This window comes from Pan paniscus, chromosome 12, assembly GCF_029289425.2.
Source record: "Pan paniscus chromosome 12, NHGRI_mPanPan1-v2.0_pri, whole genome shotgun sequence".
Taxonomy (NCBI): Eukaryota; Metazoa; Chordata; class Mammalia; order Primates; family Hominidae; genus Pan; species Pan paniscus.
Genome location: NC_073261.2, coordinates 41460659 through 41482776, shown reverse-complemented (window position 1 = coordinate 41482776; position 22118 = coordinate 41460659). Strand labels below are relative to the sequence as shown.

The 22118-nt window shown below is 46.0% G+C and overlaps 2 protein-coding genes across 3 annotated transcripts; both read left to right on the top strand.

The window, feature by feature from the left end:
* Window positions 1-9709: 9709 nt before the first annotated feature.
* TMSB10 (thymosin beta 10) lies at window positions 9710-10855 on the top strand. Of its 2 annotated transcripts, XM_034953456.3 has the most exons (3): window positions 9710-9903; window positions 10188-10302; window positions 10574-10855. In XM_034953456.3, exons 2-3 carry the CDS (start codon window positions 10203-10205, stop codon window positions 10606-10608), a joined length of 135 nt encoding a protein of 44 aa, XP_034809347.1. In that variant the 5' UTR covers window positions 9710-9903; window positions 10188-10202; the 3' UTR covers window positions 10609-10855. The 2 variants fall into 2 exon arrangements, with proteins under 2 accessions (XP_034809347.1, XP_063450900.1); XM_063594830.1 differs by having other exon boundaries at window positions 9734-9903; window positions 10188-10855.
* Window positions 10856-19840: 8985 nt separating this feature from the next.
* On the top strand, window positions 19841-21124 carry LOC100969047 (small ribosomal subunit protein uS5-like). The gene has a single exon (XM_055107744.2). It carries the CDS (start codon window positions 19910-19912, stop codon window positions 20735-20737), a length of 828 nt encoding a protein of 275 aa, XP_054963719.1. The 5' UTR covers window positions 19841-19909; the 3' UTR covers window positions 20738-21124.
* The last annotated feature ends 994 nt before the right edge of the window (window positions 21125-22118 follow it).

Here is a 22118-nt window from a genome sequence, read left to right as displayed (position 1 = left end):
ACTGGGCAGGCGCCTGTAGTTGCAGCTGCTCGGAGGCCGAGAAGGGAGGATCACTTGAGCCAGGGAAGTTGAGACTGCAGTGAGCCGTGATCACACCACTGCACTCCAGCCTGGGTGACAGGGCGAGACCCTTTCTCAAAAATAAATAAATAAAAAAAAATTATGTTGGGGGGTAGGTGGAGATAGTGTAAGTTTGGGAATACCTGGGAGAAGCACAGGAGGGTCCCCAGTAGCACAAAGTTGTGTCATTAAAGATATGTCTGTCTCTCCCCATAACCCAAAAACCTCTGATAAAAGTTGTACTGCACATACCAGCCGTATATTGTTCCTCTGAAAAAGGAAATCACGGCCAAGGGCTATCTACGTATGGAGGTGCATTAATGTGGAGACACAGAAACTCTAAGAGATGAGAAATAACTATAAGAACAGAATATGCCTGAAAATTCAGAAAAATCATGGGGAAGCATCAAAAAGGAGTTGGAATCATTTCTAGCTAGATCTTGGTCAGATTCCAGAGAACATCCGAGTTACACATAAAATTTCAGAAACATCTGTCTTGTGGAGGTGAAAGGAGAGCTTAGATGTGAAAGGGATGATTTCTGAACAATAGACGCCAAGCCACTGATGAAGGGATCCCTCTACAGTGGTGTTTCAACGGCTAGTCACAGCCAATTAGTGGGTAATAAAATCAGACTGGCAGGTCATAATCAGCATTTTTAGTAAAATGATAAAATGGCAAGGAACCATTCAACACCACTAGCCATTAGGGAAATGCAAATTAAAGCCATGATGAGATATCACTCCACACCTATTAGAGTAACTAAAATTAAAACACTGACAATACAAAGTACTGGTGAGAATGCTGGGAAACTGGATCTCTTCTACATTGCTGGTGGAAATGTAAAACAATATGACCACTCTGCAAAATTGTTTGGCATTTTCTTACAGAACTCAGCACACACTTACCAAATGATCCAGTAGTCCCAGCCTCCCAACCCTGGGCATTTATCCCAGAGAAATGAAAACTTCCGTCCACCCCCAAAAATGCACACAGATCTTCATAGCAGCTTTATTTTTAATAGCCCAAATATGAAACAACCAAAATGTCCCTCAACAGGCAGTACACCCATACTATAGGAATACAAAGAAATAAAAGTGTATGAAGTACTCAACAACTTGGATGGATCTTGTTTTTGTCTTTTTAAAAAATATAGAGACAGGGTCCACTATGTAGTGGCTGCCAAGGGTTATGGGTAGGGATGTGTGGGACTATAATAGGGTAACATGAGGGACTCCTTGTATGGTGATGGAATAAATCTGTAACTAGATTGTGATGGTGGTAATACAACTCTGTACAGGTAATAAAAATGCCTATGGCTGGGCCCAGTGGCTCATGCTTATAATCCCAGCACTTTGGGAGGCCAAGGCAGGTGAATCACGTGAGGTCAGGAGTTCGACACCAGCCTGGCCAACATGGTGAAACCCCATCTCTACTTAAAAAAAAAAAAAAAAAAAGGGCCTGTAATCCCGGCTACTTGGGAGGCTGAGGCAAGAGAATCACTTGAACCCAGGAGGCGGAGGTTGCAGTGAGCCAAGATCATGCCACTGCACTCCACCCTGAGCAACAGAACCAGACTCTGTCTCAAAAAAATAAATAAATAAATAAAAGCCTGAAACTACACATGCTCAAATGAATACATGTAAAAATTGGTGAAATATGGAAATAGTCTATAGATTGGATGAATGTTGATTTCCTGGTTTTGATTTGAATTATTATAGTTATGTGAGATGTTACTACTGAGAAGAGTTGGGAGAAGGATACCAGGGACCTCGGTTTACTATCTTTGCAACTTCCTGTGAATCTATCATTATTTCACATTAAAAAAAATTAATGAAAAAGAATAGAATAGGACAGAGAAGGTCAGAGTGCTTCATTCAGAGTAAGGGTGAATATTGTTCTAGTGAAACTTTTGTTTCATTTGTGAGTGCTCATGTGAGTACTGGGTAACAATATTAAAGGTACTTAATGTACTTCTTGGGAGTGAGAGTGACCTCTCAGGTCAACAAAAATTTTTAAACCACTGCTCTACAGTATGCTTAGCTGACTCAGAGACCTACAGGAGCCAGGCAGACCATATGAAGAAGCAAAACGGGCCTGGTTCATTAAGATTGGTGTCACTCATCTTTCCCATGTACAGTCAAATCTCTTACTATGGCAGGTTTTATAATGATACAAATATTCTTTACTTTCACAAATAAATGTGCTTTCTTATTTTTCTTGAATCACATGGCACTCTTGTTCCATCTTTCCTCCTCATTTTTTTCACTTTTTTCTTTATTGTGGTAAAATATACATAGCATATAATTTATATTTTTAAGTGTACAGTTCAGTGGCATTAAGTGAATTCACATTCTTGGATGACCATCACAATGATTCGTCTCTAGAGCTTTTTCATCATCTCACACTGAAATTCTGTACCAGTAACAAGAACTCCCCATTCTCCCCTTCCCCCAGCCACTGGTAACCACTGTTCTACTTGCTGTCTCTATGTATTTTCTCCCTATTTTTGAGAGTGAATTAGTTTATCTATTGCTGAGAAACAAATTACTCCAAAACTCAGCAACATAAAACAGAAAGTCACAGTTTCTGAGAGCAGCTTTAGTTGAATAATTTCTAGATCAGGCTCTCTCATGAGGTTGCAATCAACTCCACGGCCAGGACTGCAGTCCTCTGAAAGCTTAGCTGAGGCTAGGGGACCCACTTCCTCACTTACTCATGCAGTTGTTGGCAAGTCTCAGCTGCTCACTGGCTGTTAGCCAGAGGCTTCAGTTCCTCACCACATGGGCCTCTTCACAGGCCTGCTCAAAACTCAGTAAGTGGCTTCCCCCAGAATGAGAAATCCAAGGGAGAGAAGGACAGAGCCAGGCACCAAAATGGAAATTACAGTCTTTTGTAACTTAATCTCAGAAATGCCATACTATCATCTCTGCCATATGCCATCAGTCACACAGGACAACCCCAGTACAATAGAGGAGAGGACTTCACAAGGATGGGAATAGGAGGCACTTGCTGGGGCCATCTTGAAGGCTGGCTCACACAGAGACCAAGGGTCAAGAAATATTTCTGGCCAGGCACGGTGGCTCACACTTGTAATCCCAGCACTTTGGGAGGCCAAGGCGGGTGGATCACCTGAGGTCAGGAGTTCGAGACCAGCCTGGTCAACATGGTGAAACCCCATCTCTACTAAAAATATAAAAATTAGCTGGGCGTGCTGGCGCATGCCTGTAGTTTCAGCTACTAGGGAGGCTGAGGCAGGAGAATTGCTTGAACCTGGGAGGCGGAGGTTGCAGTAAGCCAAGAATACACCACCGCACTCCAGCCTGGGTGACAGAGCGAGACTCCATCTCAAAAAAGAAAAAAAAAAATTCTGTACTATAAGCAGAACACCAACCCAAATATAATAAGCAGCAATTGACACTTGTTTCCTTGTTTCCATGCTGGAGAGACATTAGGGAATGATAGAAATCCAGTACAGTGAAGAGGACATGCCTCATTTCAAGGGGGCAGCTGTTCACTGTGGTGTTGCCATGAGAAAATACAGACCCAGTGCTACTAGATCTTCAGTACAGAAATCTTCCAATGTTTGGGGGTTGCCTGAAGTTTATGTTAAATTTAGTGTGGCCAGACAAAATACATATGCCAGCTGGATCCAGGCTGGCAGTTTGCAAACTCTGCCGCAGGGTCTAGGCAAGGGCGGTGCAGTGGTGAGGCGCCCAGGCTTTGGAATCAGCCAGACTTGGGATTCAAGTCCCAGCAATGCCAATGGCCAGCTGTGTGACCTCGACCAAGCCTTAGATACCTATACTATAAAGCAGAGATGTTCAAAATCCTGCTATTTCACACTATTTTGTCGAGGATTAAATAAGATAATACATGTGAAGTCCTTACTGCCAAATCTGGAACACAGTATCTGCTCAGTAATGTAAGTCGCTGTCATCATCGCTATTCTAACAGCAGAGATGGAAAATCAAACAGTAACATTCCCACTCACACTGTGGCCTTTAGCCACCTGGGCTACCTAAGCAACTGCCAAGGTTTACATAGGCACTAATCCACACTGTTCTCCACAGAGCAGAACAATCTCTGCTGAGGCTGAACCCCAAAGGCCCATTTTATTTTCTTCACAATTTTATCTTGGATGAGCCCTTAAGCCCCATGACCTACAAAAACATACAGCATTTTCATGGTATGGAAAATATGAAATTCACATCCTGATTTCTTTGCTTCCCCTGCCTCCTTTGTGTAAGGCTAGCAACTATTTTCAGGCTGGTAAAATTTTCAGGCTGGCAAAACTGGCACTCAGAAGGAGACTGTTTCACAAATGGAATAGTAGCAATAGACGGACCAGGAAGGTCATCTAGGGCAAGCTTTCCTCACTCGTGAGCCTATTCTGGCCCATCTCTATAACAGTCCAAATACTTGGCTATCCTCTTCTCATTGAGGATAGTGTTTTCTGATTGAATGCCTCCAATGACAGGGAACTGATCACTTCCCCCAAAGCAGCTCATTCCATTTCAATTAGGAAGTTAAGCATTTTTTGCTCTGCCTGGAAACGGCCCAGGTTTATGCATTTGTTCAAAGAATATTGACTGAGCACTTACTATATGTCAGGCATTGCCTTAGGTGCTGGAGATACAATGGTGAACGAGACAGATGAGGTCTCCCATTTTCTATGGCAGGACATAGACAATACACAAAGAAATGAATGTGTAGCATGTTTACTTGTGTATTGGTTAGAGATGGATTCTATGAAGAAAAATGAAAGACACTAAAGAGCAACAGAATGGCAAGGGTGTTGCCCTATATGGGTGGCCAAGGAGAGTTCTCTGAGGAAAGAGACACTTAAGCAGGTTCCTAAATGAAGGAAAAATGTGCGCAATGCATATGTTTAGGCCAAGAAGAGCATAAATGAGGGCAAAGGTCCTATAGCAGGAGTGAATGGTTTTCTCACAAAGGAAATCTGGACTGGACTCTTTCTTCCTATCCATACAATCACAAATTTCACTGCCATTTGCCAGTTAACCCTGTTAATCATCTCTCCCTGTATTTGTAGGATTCATATTAGAGCCAGGAAGCTTCCACATCTGTCTCTATCAGGTTTATCTCATCACATTTTGTTCATTTCTCTACGGTATCCAGCTGGTTTTGGAGCTTAGAGGTTCATCCTTCATAACATAATCATTATTCTATCTACATCCTCATTCCAGTCTCTGATAAAAGTGTCAAGTTGGACAAGTCTGAGGAATGAAGCCCCATGGCAAGCCTCCAAAGTTGACCACCAAGTTGATAGTCATCAAGACTTTCTTAGTTCCTCTTATTAGTTCTACATTTTCCAGAACATCCTTCTTGACAAAGAAAATGGCAATGTCATTGCAGTTTAGTAGTTCAGCTTTGTCTATTCCATCTGTGAACAGTATAAAATCTGTTCCCAGCAGCAAGCTGAAATGTTGTCACATATAAATGGCACCCCAAGTCATAAGTGAATACAAGGCATGACCGTGAATATTATTGACTGACTTTGAGTCATTTACTACACTACACTTGTAACTCGAGAGTTTCATTGTATCTTCCACAGCCAGAATGCTCCCAGATATTTTGTGAGCATTCAATAAACATTTATTGAATAAGTATATGTGTGTTACTTTAAGTAACTAGGAAAAAAATCCCCAAATGAGATCGGGGTGCCTGGAATCACCAGGTTATAATTTATCTACCTCATGGTGTTCCAGTTATCTCATGCTGTGTAACAAAACATTCTCAAACTTAGTGTCTTAAAACAACTACATTTATTTTGCTCATGAGTCTGCAATTTCGGCAGGGACAACTCATCTCTGCTCCACTTGGCATTAGCTGGGGCAGTTTGAAGCTTCGAAGTCTCCTTCACTTGTGTGGTTAGTGGTTGATGCTGGCTGTTAGCTCTGACCTCAGCTGAGGCTGTGGCTGGAATGCCGACATGTGGCCTTTCCTTGTAGATGCTTGATTTTCTCACAACTTGGAGGCATCCTGAAAGAACATCAGAAAGAACCATGTGGTCTTTTATGACCTAGCCTCAGAAGTCACAAAGCATCATTCCTTCCATGTGTTACTCACTAAAAGAAAGTCACTAAGGCCAGTCTGTACCCAAGAAATGGTGGGAAAATGTCAAAGAATATGCAGATGTTTTAAAACCACTGCCCATGGGACTGGCTGAGACATAGATTTTGACCGTTGTCCTTAAGCAATGAATGCCTAAGAGGCTGCCTGCTATGGTAGAGATGGGCCGCAGGGCTGCACTGAGCGAGAATAAGGAATGTCTGTCTGCAAGTCCCCCTAAAGCTCCTTGTTTGGGAGTCTTGCATACTTACTCAGTCTCCAAACATATGTCTCCATAGCTGTATTTAGAAGTCAATTCCTTTGTTTTCTCAATAAAGGGAAGCGGGAATGAAAGTTCACCATGGGTCCAAATTGGTACAATTGAATATTCCTACACCCAGGTCAAAGGTGGGGCCCGGGAATGTATTATAATAATACCTAAACAATTATTGGCATTGCAACTGAAAAGGAGTCAAGTGCCATTGAAACCCTCCAAAGAATCACTGTCTCTGAAAATCTGGATATTTTTACGTTCGATTTAGCAGATCCTTCAACAGTGTATGGCAGAGACCTCTCCAAGACCACCCAACCCTGCTTTCTTTTTCTCCTAGAGACAGCTAGACTATATTTCCCAGCCTCCCTTGCAGTTATGTGAAACCAAGTGAATGAGCTCTGGCCAAAGAAATGAGAGCGAAAGTAATGGAGACTACTTCCAAGCCTGGTCCATAAAAACTCTAGTGTGGTCCTCTAGCCTCTCCTCTTTCCCCATCCACTGGCTGGATGGTGTGGACTTCAAGGACCTAGACGAGAGCAGAGTAACAAGAGAGAAGGGGCCTGAGTTCCGGAGTCACTAGATGGAAAAGAATTGCCTGACCAGCAACATCAGCACAGAATGTTGCTGCATGAGTAGAAAATAAACTTGTAGGCTGGGCGCAGTGGCCCACACCTGTAATCCCAGCACTTTGGGAGGCTGAGGTGAGTGGATCATTTGAGGTCAGGAGTTCGAGACCAGCCTGGCCAACATTGTAAAACCCCATCCATACTAAAAATACAAAATTAGCCGGGCGTGGTGGTGCATGCCTGTAATCCCAGCTACTCGGGAGGCTGAGGCAGGAGAATCACTTGAACCCAGGAGGCAGATATTGCAGTGAGCCGAGATCATGCCTCTGCACTCCAGCCTGGGCTACAGGGCAAGACTCCATCTCAAAAAACAAAAAAGAAAATAAACTTGTATTGCATTAAGCCACTTTGGGGGCTGTGTGTTACAGTTGTTTGCTGACCCTGACGTGAAGTTCCACTTTCATTCAATAAATGTTCACTACCCTCCCTCTCTTACCATAGGTGGAATATTTTCCCCACTCTGTTGATGGTGGGCTTGACCAATAGGATGGTAGCAAACATGACAGGATATGACAGGCTTTGACACTTTAACATTTCTACACTATCTTGCAGTACAACCCTCTTGCTATTCTGCCATCACCAAAGAATCAGCCAGAGGATAAGATACCTGTGGAGCAAACTTAGACCCAATACAAAGTCTGGAGCCAAGCTCAGCCCAGCCCAGCCCAGCACCATCTGACCTGCCCATATAGGAACAAGAATAAATAATTGTTTAAACTCCTGAGTTTTGGGTGGTTTGTTACATGGCATATTGCAGCAGAAGTTAACCAATGCACTCATCAAATATAAGTGTGATATTCTAATGAGGTTGCTATCTGAAGTATCCACTTGAGGCCAGGCACAGCGGTTCACACTTGTAATCCCAGCTCTTTGGAAGGCCAAGGAGGGCAGATCACTGAGGTCAGGAGTTTGAGACCAGCCCGGCCAACATGGTGAAACCCCGTCTCTACTAAAAATACAAAAATTAGCCGGACATGGTGGCACGTGCCTGTAATACCAGCTACTTGGGAGGCTGAGGCACAAGAATCGCTTGAACCCGGGAGGCGGAGGTTGCAGTGAGCTGAGATTGCACCACTGCACTCCAGCCGGGGCAACAGAGTGAGATCCGTCTCAAAAAAGAAAAAAAAAAAAAAAAGCTGCAGTGACCTGTGATCCCACCGCTGCACAGAGACCCTGCTAAAAAAAAAAAAAAAAAAAAAAAAAAAAAAGTATCCACTCGATGCCTCTTCTTTATCTCACTTAAGTTTATGCCAAGGCTATTTTATAGATGAAGAAACTAAGGAAAAGATTTGCCCAAGGTCACACAAGCCTATGCTCTCTTCCCACTGTTCCAAACTGAAGGAACGTGAGAAAAGCAGGTAAAATCAGGAGGGGAGAAGCGGGGAGTGGTGCTCAGGCTTGTAATCCCAGCACTTTGGAAGGTTAAGGCAGGCAGATGGCTTGAGCCCAGAAGTTCGAGACCAGCCTGGGCAACATGGTGAAATATCGTCTCTACAAAAAGAACACAAAAGTTGCCGCTAGTGGTGGTGCACGCCCGCAGTCCCAACTACTCAGGAGGCTGAGGTGGAAAAATCACTCGAACCGGGGAAGTCCAGGCTGCCATGAGCCGTGATCACACCACTGCACTCCAGCCTGGGTGACAGAGTGAGACCCTGTCTCAAAAAAAGTAAATAAATAAAATCAGGACCGAATTTAGGATGTCACCACCAAATCCCACTTTAAAGAGCTTGGTAATACTTCACACTTAAAAAAGGAAAGGTCAGGACAAATAAAAGAATGACCAGCCTTAACTCCTGGGCTGGTAATTTATGGAACTTATTACCTAACGGTGTTGCACAGGCTGAAAATACAACTTTTCTAAGAAAGATGTGAATAATTGCAGTATACCACTCCTACAATGAGTTAATAAGAAAAACAAGAACGTTTGTAGGCATGTGGGTCTCTATTATCCTCAAGGTTAACTTCAAAGAGGAAAACCGCACCCGCTGATACAGTGTTTCTAGGAGCTCGACGAGAAAAGGCACACTGCGAGCCTTCTCGGGACGCCCCGTTCCCACCACAGCCCTTCACACAATGCGTCTAACAGCATTTAAGGAACACCCGCCACGCCAACGATCCTGCTGGAACCGCCCAGTTCAGGGAACAGGGGACGACTGACCAGAAGGCAACCGCCCCCAACCTGAGCAAAGAGCGCTGGAAACCTATCCCCCCTCCCCCTACACCCCCCCCCGCCCCCCGCTCCATTACGGGACCCTCGGCTCGAATTCTTTTAGTGCAGGACCACCTTAGGACTCAGCCTCCCTAAGGAGAGGAAAAGTGGGGGAGGGAAGGGGACTCTGGAGGAGCAAAAGCAAGAGGCCTGGGGGCGACTGGGGTGGGGCGTCTCCTAGAGCGAGGATTGCTGCAGAGTGCGCGTGCACGCCCGCACATCCACACCCACGGCTACACATCATATCTGCACACGCACAAAACCACATACCCTCCCACGCCGGTCCCATATCCTTTCTGCGGGGTGAGCAGCAGATTCCCGGAAAGGGGGAAATGTAGCCGCAAAAGCAAAGCCGGGGGCCTGGCGCCCACTCTGGCGGCGACTACAGCCCCCACGCTGGGCACACTGCGAGCTGGGGGTGCCCGGCGCGGGAGAAGCCGCGCCCAGCCGGGCTGGTAGCCCAGCGGGGGGCGCGGCAGGGCGAGGAGCAGCCCGCGCTGCTCCCGCCCCTCGGGTGCCAGCACCGCCCCTGCTGCGGCGGGTGAGGGGCGGGGCGGGGCGCGGCGTATATAAGGCTAGGGGCGGGCGCCGCTCTTTTGTTTCTTGCTGCAGCAACGCGAGTGGGAGCACCAGGATCTCGGGCTCGGAACGAGACTGCACGGTGAGTGCGGCGCCGGGGCGGGGGGCCCACCCAGGGTGGGGTCGGATCCGGTGCACCGGGCGGGCGCGCCGCAACCGCGACAGGCGCCCTTCTCGGACCGGACGCAGGGGCCGGCGACCACGCCCTGGGACCGAGAAGAGGGGTGCGGGACGCGCCCAGATCCTCGGCCTTGGGGCTGCTCGGCACGCCTTGGCGCGAGTGCCACGTCGAGAGGCGTCGGCGGGGAGCGCGGAAGGGGACGCTGGCCCCCAGGCCCAGGTCAAGCGCCTTGGTTTGCCCACTAGGATTGTTTTAAGAAAATGGCAGACAAACCAGACATGGGGGAAATCGCCAGCTTCGATAAGGCCAAGCTGAAGAAAACGGAGACGCAGGAGAAAAACACCCTGCCGACCAAAGAGAGTGAGTGTGCCTCGGTCTCCCGCGCCCCAGCCCAGCCCCTCACCCTGCTCTTCCTTGCAAACCCACTCCTCCACCCCCCACCCCGCCGTTGTCCCCGGTGTGGGCGGCCCCGACCACTCTTTCAGTTTCACAAAGCGCCTTGTTTCTCCCCAGCCCCAAGCTTCCTTCTAAATCCCCACACCTCGTGGGTGCCTCGCCCACACCGGGAAGCACCTCGGTTGCGGGTGGGGGTTGCAGCTCCGCTCCAGCGCCCGCTTCCCGCTCTCCACAGCCATTGAGCAGGAGAAGCGGAGTGAAATTTCCTAAGATCCTGGAGGATTTCCTACCCCCGTCCTCTTCGAGACCCCAGTCGTGATGTGGAGGAAGAGCCACCTGCAAGATGGACACGAGCCACAAGCTGCACTGTGAACCTGGGCACTCCGCGCCGATGCCACCGGCCTGTGGGTCTCTGAAGGGACCCCCCCCAATCGGACTGCCAAATTCTCCGGTTTGCCCCGGGATATTATAGAAAATTATTTGTATGAATAATGAAAATAAAACACACCTCGTGGCATGGCTGGCGTGGTCTGAGTCTTTTAGTTGAGTATGCGTGGGCAGTGCCACTGCAGCAAAGCCCCTCGATGGAGTAGAGTTCCTGCCGCAAAGGGGAGGAGGTGGGTCGCAGAATGGGCTGACTCGGAGGGAGTTTTTAATTTTGGCTTTACCTGCTTCTCCGTAAGATTTCATGGCTTGTTAGCCACTTAACTCTTGCTCGTAAGCAATCTGTGTAAAATTTAACCCCACTTTGTCCCCAGGTTGCGTTGGAAAATGCTTTTTCAAAAGAGCAAGGTTTGCTTTTGATAAGCTTCGAAAGCCCCACTGTTTCCCTCTGGCCTCCTCCTAGCTGACTCAGAAGGGAACACTGATTTTAAAGAAAGAAAAGACAATCTGGAATGTTGGAAATTGGGTGAGGTCACAAAGTCTCCGGAAGCCTTTCTTCGGGAGCTTAAAACAAAGGCGGGATCTAGGGATACAGCAACGGGAACGTCAGAACTAGAAGAACCAACACTAGAACTGGGGGAGGGGAGGGGGGAAGAGCTTTTGTCTTTTAACCCTAGTTCAGAACCTCCCACAAAAGCATTAGCCATTAGAGGAAGTGCTAGACTGAACTGCTACCACCCAGTGCTCAGCAGGAAGGGTGGGGATGTGGTGGGAGGGAGGAAGGGTGGGCTGGCGCTGGCGCTGGCGGCCAAGCTCCAAGGGATGACACCTCAAACCCACAGGGAAGGAATAGGACCAGCCCAAGGGGAACTGACAGTTGGGAACCTGGGGCTGCAGGCCATTCAGAAGCAGAAGAAACAGGCTTATAATGACAGGGGTGGAGTTTTCTTTAAGGAAGGTGGATAGGACACTGCTTAGAGATTCGTCCCACATTTTTGCCCGGCCCCAAGAGGCTGGGCACTGGGTGAAGACAGTTAATTCGAATAAGGTACGGTCCCTGTCCACAAGGAATTTAAAATCTGGTGAGTGAGATAGCCACAGCAGACCAGAGTCAGGACACCTAGGCTTGGCAGGGAGACCCATGCCCAAAGGCATTCTCTCTGAACTCCTATCTGCACCTCCCTCCTGGTACCTGGACACATACATCACCTCCCCCATTAGAGTAAATAGAGAAACATTTTTTTTTTTTTTTTTTTTTTGAGACGGAGTTTCGCTCTTGTCGCCCAGACTGGACTGCAATGGCGCGATCTCGGCTCACTGCCTCCGCCTCCCGGGTACAAGCGATTTTCCTGCCTCAGCCTCCCCAGTAGCTGGGATTACAGGCATGAGCCACCACGCCTGGCTAACTTGTTGGTTGTCTTTTTTTTTTTTTTTTTTTTTTTTTTTTTTTTGAAATGGAGTTTCGCTCTTGTTGCCCAGGCTGGAGTTGCCCCCCATTAGAGTAAATAGAGAAACATTTTTTTTTTTTTTTTTTTTTTTTTGAGACGGAGTTTCGCTCTTGTCGCCCAGACTGGACTGCAATGGCGCGATCTCAGCTCACCACAACCTCCACACCTCCGCCTCCCGAGTTCTCTGCCTCAGCCTCCTGAGTAGCTGGGATTACAGGCATGCAACACCACGCCCGGCTAATTTGGTATTTTTAGTAGAGACGGGGCTTCGCCATGTTAGCCAGGCTGGTCTTGAACTCCTGACCTCCGGTGATCCACCCGCCTCAGCCTCTCAAAGTGCTGGGATTACAGGCGTGAGCCACCATGCCCGGCTGAAAGATTCTTATTAATTGATATTGGTGACTCTCACAGTAGTCAGCACTTAGTAGACACTCATAAGTGCTCACTGAATTGTAACTGAAGTATCATCTGGCCTTGCCTGCTCCAACTTGGCTATGCTAAAGCCAAGCTGCTACCAGCCCTCCTCCCCCACTGTCTTGTTGGTTCTATTCTATTCTATGTACACATTGACAGGGCCCAAGCATGGTGAACTTGTGGAAGTTCAGGGAAGGCAAATACTTTCATTTCCCTCCCTGAGCCCAGTTCAGGATGAAATCCTACTGAAATAAGGGGAAGTACAGTTAACCTATAACTGAAGCTATTGGTAGGAAGCCTATATTACCCAGATGACAACTATAGGTCTCAGCCAGCTAAAAGATTTTGGATATTGGGTTGCTGATTTCTGAGAAATTCAGAAGCTGTGTTCCTGTTCCGCTTAATTCAACACGCTTTTTTTTTAAGAACTCAGTGCCCATCATTGTACTAGGCCTGTGGAGGCTACAGAAGACATGTGCCAACTAACTACACAAAAGGCAGAATAAAATAAATGCTAAAGAGAGATTTAAGTAAAACCCTCTGGGAAACTAGACAAAGGAGTGGTTAACTCTGGGACATGGCGCTGCTTCACGGAAGAGGAATCATTTGAAAGAAGACCTAGAGAAGTGAGAATGAGAGCAGGGCTTTCTCAATAGAAGGAGGAGCAAGGTATAGTGATACCACAGCATGTTCAGCAATGGGAAAGGTAAAGGTTCATTGAAAACAAAAGCACTTCAAAATTACCCTAGAAGGTAAGTAGGGTGTGGTTTTTCCTGTAGACAGTTGGAAACCACTGCAGATTTTGAGGGTTGGGGCAAAGTTATCTAAGATGTATGTGATAGCATGTGGAGGATGCTGTGGCTGATACAGATGGCTACGTACCCAACCACTACCACCACTGCCACCACCATCACTGCCATTAACACCATAACCACCACTGCCATCACAACCATCATCATTGCCACCACCATCACTGTGATCACTGCCATCACCATTGCCGCCACCAGCACCATCACCATTACCACCATCACACTTCAACCACCGCCACTACCATTACCATCACCATGACCTTGCCACCACCTTTATCACCATCAACAGCACCACTATGACCACACCACCCCATCCCCATTGCCACCATCATTACCACCACCATCCCTATTGCCACCACCACCATCACCATTGCCACCATCAGCATCACCTCCACCATCACACCACCACTACCATTATCATCATCACCATTGCCACCATCACCATCATCTCCACCATCACACCACCACTACTATTATCATCATCACCATTGCCACCACCACCACTACTACCATCACCACCTCCACCATCACCATTGCCAACATCTTCACCATCACCACCACCACCACCACCATCCCTATTTCCACCACCACCACCATCACCATTGCCACCATCACCATCATCTCCACCATCACACCACCACTACCATTATCATCATCACCATTGCCACCATCACTACTACCATCACCACCTCCACCATCGCCATTGCCAACATCTTCACCATCACCACCACCACCATCTTCACCATCACCACCACCACCACCACCATCACCATCACCACTACCAACAACAATAACGACATCAACACCAACACCCATACATCATCTTCTTCTACCCTGCCTATGAACAATGGCCAATAGAAGACCAATTTTATGCAGATATCAATCAATGAGCTTCAGAGGGCCCAGTGCAGGAAATGAGGCTTGAGTAGTATAAATTTAAGGCACTTTGGGGTTCAGCAATATAAAAATTTGTGAGGACATTTTGTTTTGGTTTGGTTGTCATAATAATTAGGGGACATTATTGGCAGTTCATAGGCAGAGACCAGAAATGTTTGACATTCTGAAATGCATAGAACAATCCTACACATCAAATATTTGTCTCATGCATGACTTTGTTTTAACTCTTTACTGTATTATAACATATATATGGTGGCCAGGTGTGGTGGCCACACCTGTAATCCCAGCACTTTGGGAGTCCAAGATGGGCAGATAACTGAGGTCATGAGTTCGAGACCAGCCTGGCCAACATGGCGAAACCCCGTCTCTACTTAAAATACAAAAATTAGCCAGGCATGGTGGTTGGTGCCTGTAATCCCAGCTACTCAGGAGGCTGAGGCAGGAGAATTGCTTGAACCCGGGAGGCGGAGGTTACAGTGAGCCAATATCGCGCCATTGCACTCCAGCCTGGGTGACAGAGTGAGACGCCATCTCAAAAACAAAACAAAAATTTAAAAACCATATATATAGAAAAATACACAGAACTGTACAGTTGGATGAATCTTCGCAAACTGAACACACCCTAATGCCTCTTCCCAGTCATATAACTATATGTGTTCTAACAGCATGTGTACATTTTGCCTGTTTTTGAATGTAATATAAATAGATGCATGACTTCTATTCATATAGGTAAAACATCTCTTTATATGAGTCTAGCAACAACTAATTTTGCCCAATTTTACTATAGACTTTATTTGCCAAGAATGTAAACTATCATGTAATAGAGGGATGCCTTTTTTTTTTAACTTACAGCTTCACTAAGAATTGATCACTATTGCAGAAAATCATTTCACTAATAGAAATATCCTCTTGGTTTCTGAATTTTTTCATACAACACAATTGTATCATGTCCATCTGAAGCTGCTGGATCATGATAATATTACATATAAGTGAAAACATACATAAAGTGAAGACTACTTCTTTATATGCTAGAATATTGTTGTACCATCTTGTATTAGTCAACTTTTGATAAGTTATGCTGCAGTAACAAAAAAAACCAAAATCTCACTGGCTTAAAATAAGAAAAATCTATTTCTTGTTTACATTACACATCAGTTGCTGCTCTGCTCCTGTTCCACATGTCTTTTTCATTCTGACAGCCAGGCTAAAGGAGCAACCCCTATCTGAGACATGTTGTTGTTATGGTAAAGTCATGCGTCTTCTCAGACGTAGCACTTCCATTCATGTTACGTTGGTCAAAGAGGCAATGTAAATTACAAGTCATCAGGCTGGGATGTATAATTCCATTGTGGGGAAAGCAAAAAATAATTAGAACTCATAATACAATTTACTATATATATTAAAATGCATATACCTATTTTCTTTATAAATTACCTTTATTTTACCTTTATATTCTGGTTAGGGCTTATATGTATGTTTTTAATGTGTGTGTAGGGGCAGGTTATATTATCTTTGATTTTCATTTCAGGAAAGAGGAGTGTTATAAAATACTTGATATGTAAGAAGAAGTTGGTTCTGAATGGTTGGGAACCAGTGGTCTGAACCAATCATGGTAATTCCATTATCTAAGAATAAGCATGGGTTGTGATCCAGGCCAAGGAGACCTGACAGGAAGCCTGTAAACAGGCTTCGTGGAAGATTTTGTTTCCTTTTTAAGACAGGCATAAGTACAAATGTGGTGATGTGAGAATGTGACATGTGAAAGATGACAGTCATCTGGGGGAAATGCTAACATCATGAGGGTGGCAAAGATTGAAAATGGAAAGAATCTAGGTAGATGGTAAGCCCTTGAGCTGCTGAGTTTTCCTAAAAGTGCCTTATCTTTGAACTTTTTGTCATGTGAAACAATAAATATTTATTACATTTAGGAAGTCTATGGTTGGGTTTTCTGTTACTTATAGTCAAAGTATTCTAACAATGATCAGCTGGAAAGAGAAAAGTTTAACTGCAGAAATACTGGTTAGTAGACCAGGCCTGGTGACTCACACCTGTAATCCCAGCACTTTGGGAGGCCGAGGTGGGCGGATCACGAGGTCAGGAGATCGAGACCAGCCTGGCTAACATGGTGAAACCCCATCTCTACTAAAAATACAAAAAATTAGCTGGGCGTGGTGGCGGGCGCCTGTAGTCCCAGCTACTCGGGAGGCTGAGGCAGGAGAATGGCGTGAACCCGGGAGGCAGAGCTTGCAGTGAGCCGAGATCGCGCCACTGCACTCCAGCCTGGGCAACAGAGCGAGACTCTGTCTCAAAAAAAAAAGAAATACTGGTTAGTAGGATATTATAGTAGTTCAGACAAAAGGTAGAAAAAACTTTAATCAAGGAAAGACCCTCACATATTAGTATGATGGCAAATATCTAATAATCAGCTCAGTTCTGAGTAGAGGTGGGGAGGAGCTGATTTGTAGCATTTGCTGATTTCCGTGGTGTAAATATTGCTAATTTCAAGCTGCCAACAGTTTAACAACCAACTTGCCTGCTTTCTGAAAATTTAACAATTGGCTCTTCGCAAGCTGCTGCCAGTTGGCTCCAGAACACCACTGACTATAGGGATAGGAAAGCAGGGCTGATATAAAAGATATTGCAGAGGGAGAATTAGCAAGACTTCAGATTATATGGGAAATTACAGAAATTGTAATCTGACAGATGAAAATAAATTTTTATTTATCTATGTGACTTCATTTTTCTGCTTTGAGTTTCAAAGGGGAAAACTGAAGCATTCTATAACCAGTGCATTTCCCAGAAAGTACGTAGAGAGACACAATACTGCTTTGGAGAGAGAGAAAGTGTTTTTTACAAGTTCCCAAGTGAGTATTATAAATAAGTTTTATTGCCAACATATTGTACGAAGAGACAATAAAACAAGGCCATAATAAAGTTGGTGCCTATGGTGATCCCGGTGAAGGGCAAGGTGAACTTACAAGATATCACAGTATGATAGAAGCTGCATCAAGCAAAACCCAGGAAGCTAACACTGGGGGTGGTGTGGGTAGAAGCACAAAGTGAGAGAACAGCAGGCTGGACTGGTGGGAGTTAATGGCTAGTTAGGGCCAAACAAATTGAAGAAGCAATAAAATTATTAATTGATCTATTGCTTTCTCCATTCATTCAACCACAATATATTAAGCATCTGCTAAGTACTGGGTCCTAGGCTAGGTACTTGATGAGGATAAACAATATGGATTCTTTTTTTTTTTTTTTTTTTTTTGAGATGGAGTCTCACTCTGTTGCCCAGGCTGGAGTGAAGTGGTGCGATCTCAGCTGACTGCAACCTCCGCCTCCTGGGTTCCAGCAATTCTTCCTGGGTAGCTGGGACTACAGGTGCGGGCCACCACGCCCAGCTAATTTTGTATTTTTCTAGAGACAGGGTTTCACCATGTTGGCCAGGCTGGTCTCGAACTCCTGACCTCAGGTCATCCACCTGCCCCGGCCTCCCAAAGTGCTGGGATTACAGGCATGAGCCACCACGCCTGGCTACAAAATTTATTCTTTGTAACGTAATTCTCTCAAAGATAAAATGATGAGATAACTCAGATTAATGACAAAATATGGGATCATGGAACTATGTATCCTGGTTTAAAACTAAAAGGGCACTAAGATGATTTTTTACCTCCCCTGTGAAATTCAGAAGACTGAGGTATCTGAGAGACGGCACTGTTGGCTCAGCCCTGGCTTTACTCTACATTTACTCTGAAGTCCTGTGGCATCCTTGTCTATTTCTTCAATATTACATTGGTGTGCTTCGTAGAAGTCAACAAGATCAGAAGGACTATTGGTTAGAAGATAAAAACCACTGGCCCTACAAATGCTATTCAAGGTTGTCAAACAATCCATAGCTAGGAATTTATTCTATATTGTGGAAAAACCTTATTCTCTCGGAAGACAATGCTGCAGGGAAAAATGCCCACTCTTACATCAATGCAGCCCCAAGACCTTCATGGAAGCATCTGTAGCTAAAAAGAACCCATTCTTTGAGTCGCTTTTTTTGTCCAAATGTTATCTCCTGCCAAGCTATCTCTTATTGTGTTTCCTGCTACTCAGATGTTCAGGTTTTTTGATCTGGCATGTTCTTAGGAAAAAAATGAGTGAGGTGTATAATCGTATTATGAGGATTCTTTGGTTTGTGACGAAAAAAGCAAAAGCAAAAACTCTATCCAACCTTGCTTAAGCAAAAAGGATTTATTTACTCACGTATATGGGAAGTCCATGGAGTAGGTTTTGCTTCAGGTGTGGCTGATGGAGATAGTTAAATGACGTCACAGGGACCTGGTTTTTCTTTCTCTATCTCTCAGCTCTGTATCTTCATCCTCAGGCTGACCCTCCCCTCATGGCGATATTATGGCTGCTGCAGCTCAAAAATTACATTCCTCCCAGGTGTAGAAGTGGCAGAAGAGAGAATTTCTCTTCATCCAGTTTGAACAAAAGCCCTGGGCCTAACTTTTACTGGCCTGAATTAGGTCAAGTGCCCGCCCCTGATCTAATCACATTGGCTAGGGAAAGGGAAGACAGAGATTGTTTCAAATCTAGGTCACATGCTATCATTTTTTTAAATCATGTTAAAATTGGCATCACCAATAACGGAATAAACCAACATTACATACTTCCTGATATGATACACTGAAATGAATTCAGCATCACATTCATGATACTCCTGACAAAAAATGCATAGCCTGAATCCAATCATGAGGAAACACCAGACAAACCCAATTTAAAGGACATTATATAAAACAACTGGCCTATATCCTTCAAAAATGTCAAGATTACAAAAGACAGCCCGGGCATCGTGGCTCACACCTGTAATCCCAGCACTTTGGGAGGCCAAGGCAGGCAGATCACTTGATCCCAGGAGTTCAAGACCAGCCTGGCCAACATGGCAAAAGCCCGTCTCTACAAAAAAAAAATACAAAAAATAGGCTGGACGTGGTGGCTCATGCCTATAATCCCAGCACTTTGGGAGGCTGAGGCAGGCGGGTCACCTGAGGTCAGGATTTTGAGACCAGCCTGGCTAACATGGCAAAACTCCGTCCTACTAAAAATACAAAAATTAGCCGGGAGTGGTGTCTCACGCCTGTAATCCCAGCTACTTGGGAGGCTGAGGTAGGAGAATCGCTTGAACCTCGAAGGCGGAGGTTGCAGTGAGCCGAGATCATGCCATTGCACTCCAGCCTGGACAATGAGAGCGAAACTCCGTCTCAAAAAAAAAAAATGTCCTGCCAGATACAATGGCTCAAACCTGTAATCCCAGTACCTTGGGAGGCTGAGGCAGGAGAATCACTTGAGGTCAGGATCTTGAGACGAGCCTGGGAACATAGTGAGACCTCATCTTTACAAAATATTTTTAAAATCAGCCAGAGGCTGAGGTCAGAGGATCACGTGAGCCCAGGAGGTCGAGGCTACAGTGAGCCGCGATGGTGCCACTGTACTCCTGCCTGGGCAACAAAATGAGATCTTGCCCCAAAATAAAATTAAATTAAATTAAAAATTGCTTCTTCTCCGAGAAAACACCAAATAGCGGATGACGCCGGTGCAGCGGGGGGGCCCAGAGGCCCTGGTGGCCATGGGATGGGGAACCGCGGTGGCTTCCACGGAGGTTTCGGCAGTGGCATCCGGGGCCGGGGTCGCGGGCGTGGACGGGGCCGTGGCCGAGGCCGCAGAGCTCGCGGAGGCAAGGCCGAGGATAAGGAGTGGATGCCTGTCACCAAGCTGGGCCGCTTGGTCAAGGACATGAAGATCAAGTCCCTGGAGGAGATCTATCTCTTCTCCCTGCCCATTAAGGAATCTGAGATCATTGATTTCTTCCTGGGGGACTCTCTCAAGGATGAGGTTTTGAAGATTATGCCCGTGCAGAAGCAGACCCGTGCCGGCCAGGGCACCAGGTTCAAGGCGTTTGTTGCTATCGGAGACTACAATGGCCATGTCAGTCTGGGTGTTAAGTGCTCCAAGGAGGTGGCCACCGCCATCCGTGGGGCCATCATCCTGGCCAAGCTCTCCATTGTCCCCGTGCGCAGAGGCTACTGGGGGAACAAGATCGGCAAGCCCCACACCGTCCCTTGCAAGGTGACAGGCCGCTGCGGCTCTGTGCTGGTGCGCCTCATCCCTGCACCCAGGGGCACTGGCATCGTCTCCACACCTGTGCCCAAGAAGCTGCTCATGACGGCTGGTATCGATGACTGCTACACCTCAGCCCGGGGCTGCACTGCCACCCTGGGCAACTTCGCCAAGGCCACCTTTGATGCCATCTCTAAGACCTACAGCTACCTGACCCCCGACCTCTGGAAGGAGACTGTATTTACCAAGTCTCCCTATCAGGAATTCACTGACCACCTCGTCAAGACCCACACCAGAGTCTCGGTGCAGCGGACCCAGGCTTCAGATGTGGCTACAACATAGGGTTTTTATACAAGAAAAATAAAGTGAATTAAGCCTGAAAAAAAAATTTAAAAAATAAGAATCCGAATATTTCATCATTCACAGAAAATAGATTTTTAAAAAAGAAAGAGTGGACTGGACACAGTGGCTCATGCCTGTAATCCCAGCACCTCGGGAGGCTGAGGCAGGTGGATCACTTGAGTCCAGGAGTTGGAGACCAGCATGGGCAACACAGTGAGACACCCCCCGCCCACTGGCATCTCTACAAAAAATAGACAAAAATTAGCTGGCCATCTTGACACATGCCCATAGTTCTAGCTGCTTGGAAGACTGAGGTAGAACGATCACTTGAACCTGGGAGGTGGTAGCTGCAGTGAGCCATGATCGCGTCACTCTACTTAGCCTGGGCAAGTAAGTGAAACCCTGTCTCCAAAGAGAGAGAGAGAGTAATATATAAGTAGTACTCAGTCCAACTCTGTGGAAGATCACGCATGTGGTCTAAACCAACAATGGATTTAACCTATCATGAAATTATTTTATCTTGTGCCCTAATTTTGAAGAAATAAATAAAAGCTAGTAAACTGGGCTATTCAGGAAACATTTACCTTTAGAATGATCCATTAAAGTGAATAGAAAACCAAACCATGGACACAATAATAGTTACAGCTCACACAGTCTAGGCTGAAAGCCATGGTGCATGCAACCCAGCAACATGGCTTGGGGGCTGAGTAAGGAAGCTGAATTTCAGGGATTGTGTAAACAGGTCTTGGAATGTGTTGACATCAATAGTAATAGCTAAAGTGGTTCCTGAGTCCCCAAACTGTTCGTTGGTTCTATCAGTTAGGGTTTTCCAGAGAAACAGAGCCAATAGGAGATACACACACACACACACACACACACACACACGGAGTGAAAGAGATTTTAAGAAATTGGTGAAGTGCCGTTGTTGTTTTTGTCTGGGGTAAATACTTGGGGTTCCTCGTCTCATGCCAAGGACACGGACACACACAATGAGTGAGTTTAGGAGCCGAGGTTTAATAGGCAAAAGAAAGAGAAAGGAGAACAGCTCTCTATCTTGCGAGAGACAGGGGATTCCAAATGGGAAATCTGGCCCAGAACGGGAGTGCTCTGCAGGCTTGCAGAGGTGGTGTCTGATTTGCGTAGGGCCCACAGATTGGTTGGACCAGGTGTGACGCTTACGTAGTGCTCAGGAAGGCTGGCCACCCTATCCTAATCTTATTGTGAAAATGGGCTTTCCATTTGGTGGGCACCATGTTGTCTGCTCCTTACTGTACACATGGCTGGCAAAGAGAAGGGAAGGTGGAGCGCCATTTTGAATTTGCCTAGTTCCAGGTAACATTTTCCTATTGTCATAACTGCCGGCATTCACTCACGCAGGCTT

What these genes read in the sequence shown, in the direction of transcription:
- TMSB10 (XM_063594830.1), top strand. Translation starts at nt 10,203, where the DNA reads ATGGCAGACAAACCAGACATGGGGGAAATCGCCAGCTTCGATAAGGCC.
- LOC100969047 (XM_055107744.2), top strand. Translation starts at nt 19,910, where the DNA reads ATGGGGAACCGCGGTGGCTTCCACGGAGGTTTCGGCAGTGGCATCCGG.